This window comes from Chrysemys picta, chromosome 2 (genome assembly GCF_011386835.1).
Source record: "Chrysemys picta bellii isolate R12L10 chromosome 2, ASM1138683v2, whole genome shotgun sequence".
Taxonomy (NCBI): Eukaryota; Metazoa; Chordata; order Testudines; family Emydidae; genus Chrysemys; species Chrysemys picta.
The window spans coordinates 136581025-136595237 of NC_088792.1; the positions used below are offsets into that span (position 1 = coordinate 136581025).

Consider the following 14213-nt stretch of genomic DNA (forward strand, 5'->3'; position numbering starts at 1 on the left):
AACATGATGTCATGTTCCTAAGCCAACATATAGGTGCAAGTTTCTGAACTATCATCCTCTCTACACACAATTAATTTGTTATGTGAGCTAAGATTCGGAACCCAAGTCCCTTGAAGAAAAAGTCTAATCAGCACTAGGGCACTCAAGATTCTTTGTGTATCTGGTGCATGGACCATTTACCCTTATAACTTTGCATTTAACAAACACTGTGCATTGCTTGCCAATTTGCAAGACAAGTGTGGCAAGATTAGAGCAGTGCCCACCTTTTCATGGAACCTGACAGTTTTAATGTTGTCAAAGACATTCAGCAGGTGAGCCTGTATAGTGTGAGAGTCTGATGCCTGGCCAAGTATCTCCAAGAGAGCAGGGTCCGACACAAAGAAGAACCGAGGAAAGGAAAGTCGTTTTTTCTCAAGGTACCTGAGTTTAAAAAAAACAAGCCTCATGGTGGTAATTTATTCAGCACTGCCTTCATAAGGTGAGCTTCATCTTATCCCTTTGGTGATGGGAGACCAAAGTTTTCTCAACACAACACATTAATACAGTTTTCATTAGTGGTAATAATAGCAGTTCAGACCAACTGTGCCCCGATGGGTTAAGATTCTGCTTTGATGTTACCATTTGGAATTACAGATTATCTCACGGCAAAAAGCCAGTGGAGGTTACAGATCACTCAGAATAGTAATTAAAATTTAAGAGTGCAGTTCTAGCTTGCTGAAGTTGGATGCATTTGTTGAAAGTGTTACTAATGAACTCCATGTCAGGCTTCCTTTACTTCAAAATTAAGTTATGGACTAACTTGCACCCTCTTCTTACATGGATGCACAGAAAATAAGCCTGCACCCCCAGGCCCAATGCAAGAGAAAAGCACTGAAGGAATCATTCTGTTGTCTAATCCTGTGGTTGTGCTACTTATCACCATTTTCTTGGAGTTGTACCCTATTAACAGTCTTACCCTGTAAGTGACTTTTGACAGATTTCGAGCTGTTCTAACAAGTGTGGCAGAAGCTGCCCCATGGTTTCATCTCCAACACAGCATTGGACCACATTTGGCATCTCATGGGCCCGCGTCAAGATCTTCACCCATGATTTATCTATGTTAGAGAAACGCTTGGCTTCCTATGGGGAAAGGAGGGGAAAGCAGGTCATCTACATAACTGAGATCTTCAATTCAGATAGAATGAATTCTGAATTCATGAATGCTGCTAAAACTAATCTCCAGACCACGCAGATTTTGTCAACTATCCCCACAGAATGTCAACTTTGGTAGGTGTAATACAGGCTAAGTATTCTCTGTCAAAGCGTTTACATTTAGTTTTCAAGTCTCTGGCACTGAACCCAACATTTCCCTTCCCTCCTCACTGAAGGAAGCAGGACTGCTCAGTTGCCAGCATTTAGATCCATCATGTTTGACAGAGTCCCCCAAATGTATATTACTTTCCAAAAAGTAATGTTAATTTTAAAATTAAAGAAACTAGGAGAAATGTTAGAAGAGGACGACTTCCACCAGAACTGTATGCCCTTTTTAGTTTGAAAGATGAGTGGACACCTGTAACAATTATTAGTAACTAAGTAACAGTCTAGACATGAAAAAGCCTACGGGGTCATCTAATTTAATTTACCTCCCCGTCAGTACAGTAATGTTCTCGATTGTACACTCCATGTTATAGTCAGTCTAGTTTTAGTATGTACCCAACAATGGGACTTAGACTATCCCATAGGCAAATACATCTCAGATAAGTTTCACTCACAAAATTAACAGTGAGAAGCTCAGATGATATATGGATTCTTTATCCAATCTGATTTCACATTAAGAATATACTATTTTTAAATGATAGAGGATATACAACACATTATATATACACACACACACACACACACATCTATACTTTGATCATTTGCTGTTTTTACATGACTTCATGAATGGCTGCATTATCTGCTGTGCTGAAGTTTATGAAGCAACTGCTGAAGTTACATTTGTTTTGTATCAGAACAATGAAATTGTTTGTTCAAGTGCAATTGCTTGTGCTCCTAATTATTGGATTTGCACTTGGAATTAACTTGAATATGCAACATGTGGTGCAAGTTGTGCAAACAAAAAGTGAATTTTGATTATAGTAACACTTAAGAGGATGCAAAAAAGTAAATAAAAATATTGCTTTCAATAGACAGATAATCATGCACTCTTTTCAATATTAATACATATAAACTATCACTTTACTAGTTGTCCACAGTAAGGTATGGCAGACATCTATGATGAGAGGAAGCTAATAATCAATGGCCCAAATCATGTCAATGTAAACTGCACCAGATGTGCGGCCCAAAATTTGTTTCTCAAAGAAGTTAATATTTGGTTGTGTGTATGCCTTTATTTCAACAAAACCAGTACAAATATCAATCATTTTAAGATCCTGAGCAAAAATTATCACATCATAGTTCAAAACCCCTATCTAGTACTTTTCAAAAATGGATTTCAGCTTTACACGCTGTTCTCTCCAAAAACCTTACCCCTCTGCCTACATTAAAAAAAGGCCTGAGGGTAGGAAGATGGCAAAGCAGGAATGCTGAAACCTACAGTTATAGAAAATGCCTCAGTCATTTTTTAAACTAATCCAGCTGTGTATTTAGAAAGTAGAGTTAAAAGAAAGTAGCTATTCAAAAACCTTTGGAAGCTGCTTCGCAATGTCTCCGCCCACAAAAACAGCCTCCAAATAAATCCACAAGTTCTGCACTGTCATCCAGTTCTCAATTATGTCTGTTGTGCTGGAAAGGTAGTGTACCCATTTTTGGATCTGCGCCTTGAATGGGGTGTTGTACCTAAAAAAAATGCATAAAGTTGCTGCTATTAAAAAAGAAAACTATGATTTTTAAAGCATATTTAGGCCTTATCAAGCACATGACATACTAAGTGGGGAGAATGCATGCCTTATGTAAATTGGACAGCACTCACCCCCCCCCCGCCCCCATATGATAATATGCTACACTGACTTAAGGTCTTCTATATACAGTTTTTTCCAGCGTCAATTCCTGCTCATCAATAGTCCCTGGACTCCAATGGGAATGTTAAAGTGAGTAAGGAAAGCAGGACTTGATCCAGAATCTTTCAAAAGCCCTGGATACATAAATATAGGCAATGTGAACTACTCTAGGGACATTGAAGGGTCAACAATTATTTTAGTATTTTTTTTCCCTCTAGCAGCTTACATAATGAAAGTTAATACAGCTATCTGTGGATAAGGAAGTAATCTGTAATTACTGTGATCTGTAATTACATTACAGATTGAAAAGTGTCAGAAATCCCAAGATTGCCAACATCGTCTAGCCACAATCTCACTTAATTGATAGGTCCTTAGCAACCAGTCATCCAAGATTCCCCTGACTCTTGCATCATTTTTGCATTATATTGTTGAGTTGTCACAAAATATAGAAATCCGGACTGGCATGCAAGAAAACAAGCTTTCCATCCAAAGAAAAGTTCCTCTGGAAGTGGACAACAGCCAATTCTCTTTATACAAAGATCTACAATGAACCCTATCTTTTCAAATTTTAAAATTAACACACATCATTGAGATAGCATTTTATACTCTAACCACACATGAAACTTAACATGGATTAGTTGTGTCCTGTAAACTGTACAGATATTTTACATAAGAAGTTCTTGGAACCATATATGGTCCTCAGTCCATGCAATTAGGTTCCCAGGAAGTCAGGGGATCATGCACAGATTAAAAGAATTGTTAAGCCTTTAGGTTCCGATCCTGTACCATGGATATGTGTTTATACCTACATGGAGCCCCGCCAAGATCAATATGACTCTGCAGGGGCAAAGCTGACCACCTGCCTAGGCCAGCTTTCAGGATGGGGCCTTCCTTTGTACTAATAGGGAAATGTTTAGCATTAATATACCAGTGGTATTTCTGTATTTATTTTCTAATTTTTCCTTTTATGTTGGAAGGGGCAACTTTATCTAATAAGCCAATGTCTTTTGCTAACAATGAATCCCCTCTGCTGTTACCTGTTGCTCAAGAGAGAGCCCAGAACCATCAAGCTATCCTCCATGCTAGCAATCGTTTCTGAAGTGCTGTCTCCTCTCAAGAGCAGCTCACCACGAGTTTTAAAGTTGGCAAAGGTGAAAGTTTTGTTGTCCCACTCAGCAATCACCTGTTTCAGTTTCTGCTCAATGTCTCTCTCCTTCACCGCACTAATGCAAATATCCTAGTAAATAAATAGCCAGTTAATATGAGAAGCTCTTTCAGCTCAGCCTCACGCATCCCCATTCTACTCTCTCTCCATGAGCATTAGCTAGGCTAGATGGTTAATGTAAATCGGTAAGTGTAAAGACTACCAAGATACTTTTCACGTGCAAAATAATGGAAACCTCTTTATTCATATTCATCTTAAAAGTAATACTCCTGAAAAAGGCAGGAACTTTGATACTGCAATCCTTCTACAGATGAGTTACATGAGAAGGTAGAGAGCTACTCTGTTCATTCCTGGCAGCCAGACCAGCTGTTTAACTCCAGTTTAAGGATACAAAAGGCTGAGTGGCTATACAAAAGAAATCTACCTACCTACAGTTTCTCAAGATCATCTTTCACCACAGTATATCTACTAGTGGTAGGGACAGGATGGCCAGCTCAGTAATGTTAAGGCTTCGTTACTTCATAAAAGAAATTCAAGGGAAACCTCAGGAATGGGGTGAGTATTTGGAAAGGATACCTTAGTGTGGTTTTGAGTATGTGAGAGTTGCTGAAGGATGTATGGATTCCTTCTATTTAACTACTATGAAAAATGTCACACTAAGGCTATTACAATGCCTTGAAAAGTGTTAACTGTTCATTTCGGTGCCACTCTAACAAATACCTCAATTTCCTCTTTATATTTCAGCAGAGGTGCTTCCATGATATTCCTCAATTTGAAGGTTTCGCTTTCCACCTCAAAGCTGTGTTCAGTGAGATCTGTAATCCTCTTCCAGTGCCGAGCCATCATGGCCTTATTTGACATAAGCTCAAGCAAAGGGCAGCACTCATTGAAATCATCAATTGTCTTCTTTAGATCCAAAAATGCCGGCCATTCCTTTAAAGCACGAGGAAGTTTGCGACACCTGCATATATACAATCAGTTAACTTTTTTAAAACATTTCAGATATTCCTTTATGTTACTGAATTAGCTAAGGTAACAAGGCAACAGCAATGGCACAACATATTTCTGAAGTTAAAGTAGAGTTTAATTTAAGTTCTCTGAATGTAGTAATTATACATGTGCTTTAGGAGAACCTGTTTTTTCCCCATCAGCCTATTTCACTGGCTGCAGATCAGGGAAGACTACACACCTGTTCTAAGGAGTTCAGCTGAACAATCGTACTACCCTTACAAAGAACATTTTAACTGTCTGTTACTCCATCTATGAGCCACTTTACTACATTATAACAACTATTATCCCAGTAATATTTCTTCACCACATACAACTCTGGAATTCATTTTAAGTTATTTTTATTTTTCAAACAACATTTGCCAAATTTCAAAAATGGCAAAGAATTTAAATTTTCTCAAACATTCTCCTTTCCCAAACTTTTGACCAATACTACTGATTATGGGGTAACTTAGTGGCAGTATTCTGCCTGGATGTGCAGGATAATCAGGTTTGATTCTTAAACTCACTCAATTCCCTGTTTGACAAGAGCTTCAATTCTGTACACGTATGTCAGCTCCTGTTAGACAGGAAAAGTGTTGGGTTACACAGCAGCAACCCAGTAGGTTACTGAAGGGGTTCTTTGCAGTGGAAAGTTAATTTAAATTATTTCATTTGTATTTCAGAAAAATGTAACCATCTTTCAACTAGAGAAAAGTAATTATCAATTCCAAATTTGCCCTCTAGACACAAGGAAATTATTTGTTACTTGGAAAAAACTCCCAAGGAACAAGAATCCTTTAACTCTCAATTGGTAAACTACTCCCTCTTTGGTGAAGATAGTAAAGAGAGAAGAGTGGAAGATTTCAACTAAATTTTAAAGAGCAAGAACATGCTTATCTAAGTATAGTGAGTGAAAGGCAATCCACACCATTATTCAACAAAAAAAACACCCAGCTTAATCTGTACACACTTCAACACTTCCTTACCTGTTCTGAAACTCCAGAAGTTCATTATTTATTTTCACAATGTTAACTTCTGACCAGAGGATATCGTAGTAGCCATTGACCGTGTCAATAACATTGTTGTACAGGCTGTAAAGTTTCTGTAGCAGGGTCAGCTGCGTCTTTATCTCAAGTAGCTGAGGATACTGGGTAACAGGCAAACCAAAAAGTTCTTCCCCACCAGTGTAGGTAATGTATTTTCGATAGAGGCTGTCAAATCGGTTCTAATAAAAATATATAGATGCAAATGCTAGTATTATGCTCAGAGCTCACAAAAGAAAACACAGCCCCTGCTCACAAGCATCTATCATCTAAAAAGGCAGACAAGAGACACAGGGAGATGCAAAGGATGGTTAGAAAGTTATGTTTAAATAAAAATGGGACACTAAGTAGAACCTGTGTTTGAAGTCCTCATGGAAGAAGTAAGTGGTAGCCTACATGGTAGGTTAGAAGGTTGTTTCTGGAACACAGGGGTGGATTGAAGAAAGCAGTCGGATTGTTATCTTTGATGGCACAGAGTGAGAAAGGTTGGTTATGATACGCAAGAGCAGAAATAAAGGCATAGGTGAGGTTTGCAGGGCCTTGAAAGCTAGGGTTCGGGTCTGAAGTGCAAATCCTCAAGTGAGGGATTTGAATAGGGAAGTCGTAGCTTTTCCTTCCTAACAATGCAGACCACATTTTGCCTGTGAACTCTGGCTGTACTTGAGGGAGCAACATGGGAAGCAGAGGCCAAATAAAGCAAACTGCTATAATGAGAGTGGAAACTAATCAAGGCATGTGGAAGCATTTTATCAGAAGGGGTAGTGAAGAGTACATATGTTTGGGGGAGGGTTGCATAATATAAAGAAGTGGCACGATTTGGCAAAAGCCTGGTGGTGTGGAGTGAGCATTAAAAAGTGAGACCAAAGATGCAGATATATCAAAGTGTATGCTCAGCACAATTAGACTCCAATCAGGACACCTGCACTTAGTAATTATGTTTTATTATACAAATTCTGTATGTACGATGCACGTTACCCATTTTTTGCTATTCAATTGTTTATTATTCCTTGCTAGCTAATGTCAAAAAATTTTCAACAAACTTTCATACCAGTAGGCAAAATTAAGTGGACTATGGCCACTGCATGAGGCTATATAGCCTTGTAGAATTTATTTAAGTGTTCTGCTAAATTCTGACTTACTGAAATGTTTTTGCTACTTACATGACATTTTTATTAAGTCTTTGAATTGGGAATGAATACCTGGAACATGATAAGCCTGTCACTGGCTTCCTGAGGCTCAAGACCAACCGCCATTGGTCCATTCTGGAAGAAGAAAGTTAAAGATGCTGTTCACCAATTTTAAAAATAAAACATTTGGCACATATGATTTCACTGTCTCTTCAAGTGTTAACTTCATTAATAGTTTTTACTACTGAGTTTTGCCACCCTGACTCATATCTAGTAGTACCAGAGAGATCAGCACGCCCATTCATAGGGAAAGGTGCTTGACACGACTAAGGGTGACAGAAGGGGATTCAAGTACTTTTCATACTTAATGAATTGGAAAGGACCTTTAAGAAGTACACATCGCTATACCCTTCTACTGTGGGAGAACAGATACTAGTGAGCTGGTTTACTGGAGACTGACTCTGCCTGTCTTCTTTGCAACAATGAATTTGGGAGGGTGCAAGAAGCTTCCACCCTCCTACATGCCAGACAAACCTTGCACTAACTGGAGTACAAGCATTAATAATAAAAAAATATATATAGACTATATGGAGATATACCTATCTCATAGAACTGAAAGGTCATTGAGTCCAGTCTCCTGTCTTCTCTAGCAGGACCAAGTACTGATTTTACCCCACATCCCTAAGTGGCCCCCTCAAGGATTGAACTCACAACCCTGGGTTTAACAGGCCAATGCTCAAACCACTGAGCTATCCCTCCCCCCCATTCAATAAGCTTGGCCTCCGAAACATTGAACTATCATCCCCATTTGCCCCCAGCTTCCCTTGCTGAAAAATCATGACCCCTACCACATGCTCCAGAAAAAAAAGTGAACTGACTCTCGTGCTCCATGATCACAGCACCCTCTGCAATGAAGTTGAACACCACAGAGTTTACAAGGGTCACCCAGAGAACTTCCAAGCTGTTTTTTTTTTAAGTTTCTTTCTTTTGAAACACTCCAGAGATTAATACCTTGTCGTAGTCTGCATAGTACTGATGACAATCTTCAGTGAATATCTCCACAGTGCTAATTAATTCTCCCCTGAAGTTGGGCTGCAAAGCTACTAGCTCATTCTGCACTTCATTTGCCCGGACCAGAAGCTTCTCCCAGATATAGCGCAGGGTGTCCACCTTCTCCATCTCTTCCTTTGCCACCAGCAGCTCATATTTGTTTAACATTGCATAGGATTCCTGTCAGAACAATGGTTGCATCTATATCCACCATGTACAGAACATGCTATATTCTATACAAATACATATATAAATTCTCAAGATTTTAAATGTGGGAGACTGAAGACAGTGCCAGATGGTCTTTTAGAGAAGCAGGAAGGCTATGCTAATATAGTTGTGCATAAACAACAAATTCAGGAATCCATGATTACACAGAAATTAAAACTACTGTTTTTCCTCTTCACAGCTCTGATGGATTTTTGTTTGTGTTTCAACCTGTTCCTCTAAAATTCTTTGCTGGTTATAATGACAAGACCCTATGTAATCTACAAATTCATTTTCATTGCCATAAGTGTAAGAAGAATTAAATTAAAGCTATGCTTCAGAACTGACCCACTATAATGACTACATTCAGCACTACCACCGGTAATACATGGAAGAGAGGAATAGCTAAACATTTTACAATAAAATAGCCAACACTCTTGAACAGATCTTCTTTTGCATACATGCTTAAATCTAATACACCTCTACCTCGATATAACGCTGTCCTCGGGAGCCAAAAAAATCTTACCGCATTATAGGTGAAACTTGCTTTGATCCACTGGAGTGCGCAGCCCCGCCCCCCCGGAGCGCTGCTTTACCGCGTTATATCCGAATTCGTGTTATATCGGGTCGCGTTATATCAAGGTAGCGGTGTATCAGATATTTACCACTAAGAGTAGTGGGAATCCAGAACAGCCAAGATTTACCAGAGAACTTAGGTGTATGAATTGACAATTAAGTATATTAGCTGCTTTATTACCTGCTCTCCCAGCTCTGCCCCCTCCCACATCTATAGATTCCAATACTGTGGTGTCTGAGTACCTGGATTTTCATATGTACCATTGATGCTTTGTTTTGATATGCGACACTGCGACAACTAGCTAAAGTAATCAGAAACCAATTAAATTGGTCTCTCATATTTTCATTCTAGAACTTTAAGAACTTTGGGTAACTCTTTGTTACAAACAAAAATATGGGTGAAAGAGGGACTGGAACTGTACTCTACTAATGACAACCAAGAAAAACATTTAATTTAGACCAAATAATGGACTAAAAATCAATCTTGATATGAGTTTTCTAAGGAAGATGTTGTATAGGAGTACACCAAGATACAAAGCTAGCCAAAAACTGGTATGTGAATCAACAAATATGTCTGTTATTTGCACCTCTAACAAATGCTTGAATGCTTTCTAGCTTCCAGGGATACTGAAAGTATCATGTATGAAACACAATATTTTCAGTCCACAACCCATATTTGGAGCACATTAGCATATTTCCTTAATTACAGCTATAAACTCCAGTTCAGAAATTGCTGAAGTTTATTCTAGAGAAAACTGACATAGAAAAACAGTTGTCCTAATCAAGCATTTCATCAGCAAATGCACCCCTTATATATCCAAGCTACGAGAGTAGACTTGCTAGTACCTCTGGTAAGTAGAAAACATGCAGTAAGCTAACTAAAGAGCTAAGAATTCAAAAGGCAGGCACAACAGAAGCACAAAATAGTTGGTTGCTGGTTGGGAATTTAAGCCAGAAGCTTCTATTGTGAGGTGTAGCCATCAATAAGCCACACTGTACAAAACTGCACTGGGACAGGGTCATGCTTTAATGGTGAAACGGTCGAATAGGAAATGGACATTTTCTTTAAAATTACAGCATAAACTTTAAATTTTCTGTCTTGATCAAGAGAACCTGTGATTCTCCTTAAGAGTCAGCAACACTTTCTTTATCAAGTACTTGTCGTCAGCAAGATGGACATCCTCAGGCTCAATTCCACCTCCATCTTCCTTCTTGACTTAGATCTGCAGTATACCCTCCCTACCTCATATACAACTCCCTACAGCTCTGTGTCGATCTACCTGTCACCATCTCCTGCCTCTTGTTTTGGCTACCTGTCAGCTTGAAATGTCCATAGTTCAGCACAGACCTGCAGCCTGCCCTCTCCCACTCATGAAGCCGCACAGTCACATCACCTATCCTGCTCTAGCACCTATATTGAAGCCCAGTTCTTTTCAGGATCCATTGTGCAATTGCCATTTAAGCCTGCATGGACTTGTTCTACTAGACTCCAAAGAGCTCTGGCTATTCATCTAACAGTCACCTCCTTTGTGTCTCCATACGCTTTGGCCTCTGCTGCACCCAAGGGCAACAACTTTCTTGTCAACTGCCTTAGTAATTCTCATTTGAGAATTCCACTTGTCTGAGCCTCTCCATTTCTCTCTGCTGCTATGACAGGCTCATGCCTACATGCTGCCTCTTGGCTCACTGAGTTTACATTTGCCATAATGGGAGTTCTGCACATGAAGGACTTTCAGGACCAGACTCATTTTATTATTTAACTAATTTGCTCATATTAGCACTACTATATATTTTTTTCTCATCACATTTTCAAAATTTACACCGCAAGTAAACACACGCTTATCTCTTTTTGATTACCTCAATAGGTACCACTTGGAAGTCTATGGGGATTTGTTGCTCTCTAATCTCTTTTAATGCAGCCATAGCTATTCTTATGTCATCCAAATCCTTAATTTGTCGATTCAGTTTCTTGCCGATTTCCTCTACAAATGTGAAAATGTTTTCCATCTCAGTTCTGTATTTCTTGTTACAGTGACGCCCCAACTCAATCATCCAAGCCTTGGTTTCTGCAGCCAGTGCTAGCTTCAGGTCAGCTAGAAAACAGAGAACAAGTCATTTTAGATCATTTCCCCAAAAGCAGATTTTATACACGAGCCTCTTGTTAAATTGTCAGTACTTTTTCAAATATAGACATTGATTTTGTTTTCAGATGACTGTTACATATGTGTTTTATTCTTGTGTTTGTGGGCTTAAGAGATTTGGCAAAAAGCAATGTACATTTTGTCAGAATGATCATTTCAATTTCATCTTAAAACAATTTAATTGTCAAGAACCTGTTTTTGCCTTTAAGTGACATAAGGATGCTGGACAAGGGTCCTTGAGCCACTGAGCTTCGGTAGTTGGAGCCTATATGATTATAGAAGGCAGTTTATGTCATGTCTTCAGGGATGCTAGAGAGAGCATGCTGAAGAGTGGCAATGACTGTATCTCTACAAGCATTTCAGCGTCCTATTTTCACAAGTGCTATAACCAATGCTCCACCCTTCTGTAAGTGCATAACCTCAGTTCTAGCCTCCAGGTACAAGTGTGCATGTGGTGAGGGAAAAACCATGCACAGAACCCAGCCCACCACCCTTTTGGGGGTACATAATACTGTTCATAGCTCAAGTGTCACCCCAACCAGGGTGCACCTGAATGATGACTGATTCCTGTATTGGAGTGCTTTGGATGGACCCTGCACTCTTCCCCTGCTGTGAATTCACACAGAGGGAGCCATAGTTTGGCTCTTTACTTCACTTCTATTTTACACGATTGTGAGCGCTCACACTGCACATGTATTATCTTGTTCATCAGTTTAGTTGTCCACACTCCAATTTTATTCTCTGAACTATCAGGTTAAATAAAAACACGATGGGAAAGTTATCATTTAAATCATTTTAGAATAACTGGGGTAGGGAATTAAGTGAAATCTTAAAAAAAAGAATGATACACAAAACTACTCATTTAACTTGTAGGAGCTTTGCCATTTATTTAATGGGCACAAGTTTCCAATTTCAATGGGGAAAATTAAGGCCCCAATTCTTACTTCTGCTATGCTGCTGTAAAACCTTTTGAAGCAAGATCAAAATCAAGGACATGAAACTGCTCTGGCTTCAATGATGAATATATATTAGTGACAATGCATAGGATTAGTTTAAATTATCCCATTTAATATAGGTTATTGCTTGTATGTCCTTCTATTACCTGTGCAAAGTGTGACATTTATTATTTTGACCTGTCATATGCTCCTATGCATGGAGCCCTCTTATTCCCATGAGCATATTACCTGTTTTGTGGGTCACAGAATGAGGCTCCTCCCTCCCTCTGCAGGGCCACTAGCCCCCATGCTGCACAGGTGGGCAGGGAACGTGCAGGAAGGGGAAAGGCAGGCCGGCTGTGTCTTGGTTCTGCCCACGTGTTGGCTAGTGTGATTACATCACACACCCACACACCACTTTATCCCCTGCAACAGAGTGTCTCCCTCTGCTAGTGCAACTACACCCATCCCTTGCACCCATGCCACCAATGAGTTCTGAGCATACCAAGTAGTTTTTCCCCCCTAATAACTTTGAAACAATTTCATGAATTGATTCTAAATATAAGTAAATGCATTTGACTTCTTCCAAATAATAGTAACATTTTGACACAGATAATTCATGCTTCAGATCTGAGCATGAAGGGTAAAAGTAGATCTTATCACAGAAGCCTGGCTATAAGCTTAAGATACTGTCCCTCAACAGAATCTTTTTATGGGTCTCAGAGTTATAATTATTGGGAGAATTTAAAAGTGCATTTTAAGGCAATAGTCTCAATTGCTTCAATATGCATTAATGATAAAGGTTAGAGTGGGAAAGTATAACATTTGTTCTACAAAATACTTGAGTTGACCACTGTACCACTATATAGTGCCATAGCTCCCACACAGATGTATTCAGGCTCCGAGTTTATCTCCAGCTCCAAGTCTCTGAAATGGAGGATCTGGGACTCAAATTCAGAGAGTAAAGGATTCCCTGTTATGAACTTATTGATGGTTTCCTCCTTCTTCCTTTGCCAGATGTGGTCATAACATTTGAAACGCTCCAGAGCTGTAAGAACCTCCTGGAATAAATTACAAGGTCAAAGGAAGTTTCTCAATGAGCAGCTGTGAACAAGTAATTTCTCAGATATTTCAGATGTTGGTTCGAGTTCAGTTGAAGTAAATGGTGGGGTAAGCTGCATTTCAGCACCAAACAGGAGGGTGTTGAAATATTTAAGTTAAGGAAATACTGCTAGAATGCAATATCTATTCAGATACAAAAAAACTAATCATACTGAATATGGCTGAACAAGTCACCATGTACCTGTTAGATTATTTAGTACTAAAACCTTCCCTCAGTTACTAGTATGCAACCTCAACTACAAATCAGTGGAAATAATATGGTCCCTTTAGGTTAAAAGGGGCAATGTCTTAGGGGTTGTCTACACTACCCGCCGGATCAGCAGGTAGCGATCGATCATCGCATCTAGTATAGTATAGACGCGATAAATCGACCGCTGAGAGCTCTCCCGTCGACTCCGGTACTCCACCAGAACGAGAAGCGCAAGCGGAGTCAACGGGAGAGTGTCAGCTGTCAACTTACCGCGGTGAAGTCTCCGTGGTAAGTAGATCTAAATACGTCGACTTCAGCGATGCTATTCATGTAGCTGAAGTTGCGTATCTTAGATCAACCCCGTGCGATAGTGTAGACAAGCCCTTAGTCAGTGTGATGGCAAGAATTCAAATAGAGGAGGCAATTTCTCTTCTCTTTGGATTATCTCTCTTCCCATAGCCTAGAAGAGTTTTGAGACAAAAGTGTGCCTAATTAGTTTGCAATCTTTATTTTTTTATATTGCCTTTGGCATTTTCCAGTAACCCACTTCCATACTGCAACTTATGAATAATGAGAAATAAACATTACTTTGGGGTTTATTACTCGCCTATGAGGAAATAACCACTAACCTGGATTTCTACCCGTGTCATGTGCTGGACATTGCTATTAGATCCACAGGGCAGTGGTGTTCA

At 39.4% G+C, this 14213-nt stretch overlaps 1 protein-coding gene across 1 annotated transcript in view; it reads right to left on the minus strand.

Moving 5' to 3' along the window:
- Positions 1–14213, minus strand: part of DNAH5 (dynein axonemal heavy chain 5) — a 315641-nt gene that overhangs the window by 153697 nt on the left and 147731 nt on the right. The window contains exons 23-32 of the mRNA XM_065584236.1: positions 13069–13270; positions 10991–11226; positions 8315–8533; positions 7376–7438; positions 6120–6358; positions 4864–5104; positions 4016–4215; positions 2664–2817; positions 956–1119; positions 264–420 (exon numbers count right to left, since the gene is read on the minus strand). Coding sequence (XP_065440308.1) covers positions 264–420; positions 956–1119; positions 2664–2817; positions 4016–4215; positions 4864–5104; positions 6120–6358; positions 7376–7438; positions 8315–8533; positions 10991–11226; positions 13069–13270 — 1875 coding nt within the window. The remainder of the gene's footprint in view (positions 1–263; positions 421–955; positions 1120–2663; positions 2818–4015; positions 4216–4863; positions 5105–6119; positions 6359–7375; positions 7439–8314; positions 8534–10990; positions 11227–13068; positions 13271–14213) is intronic.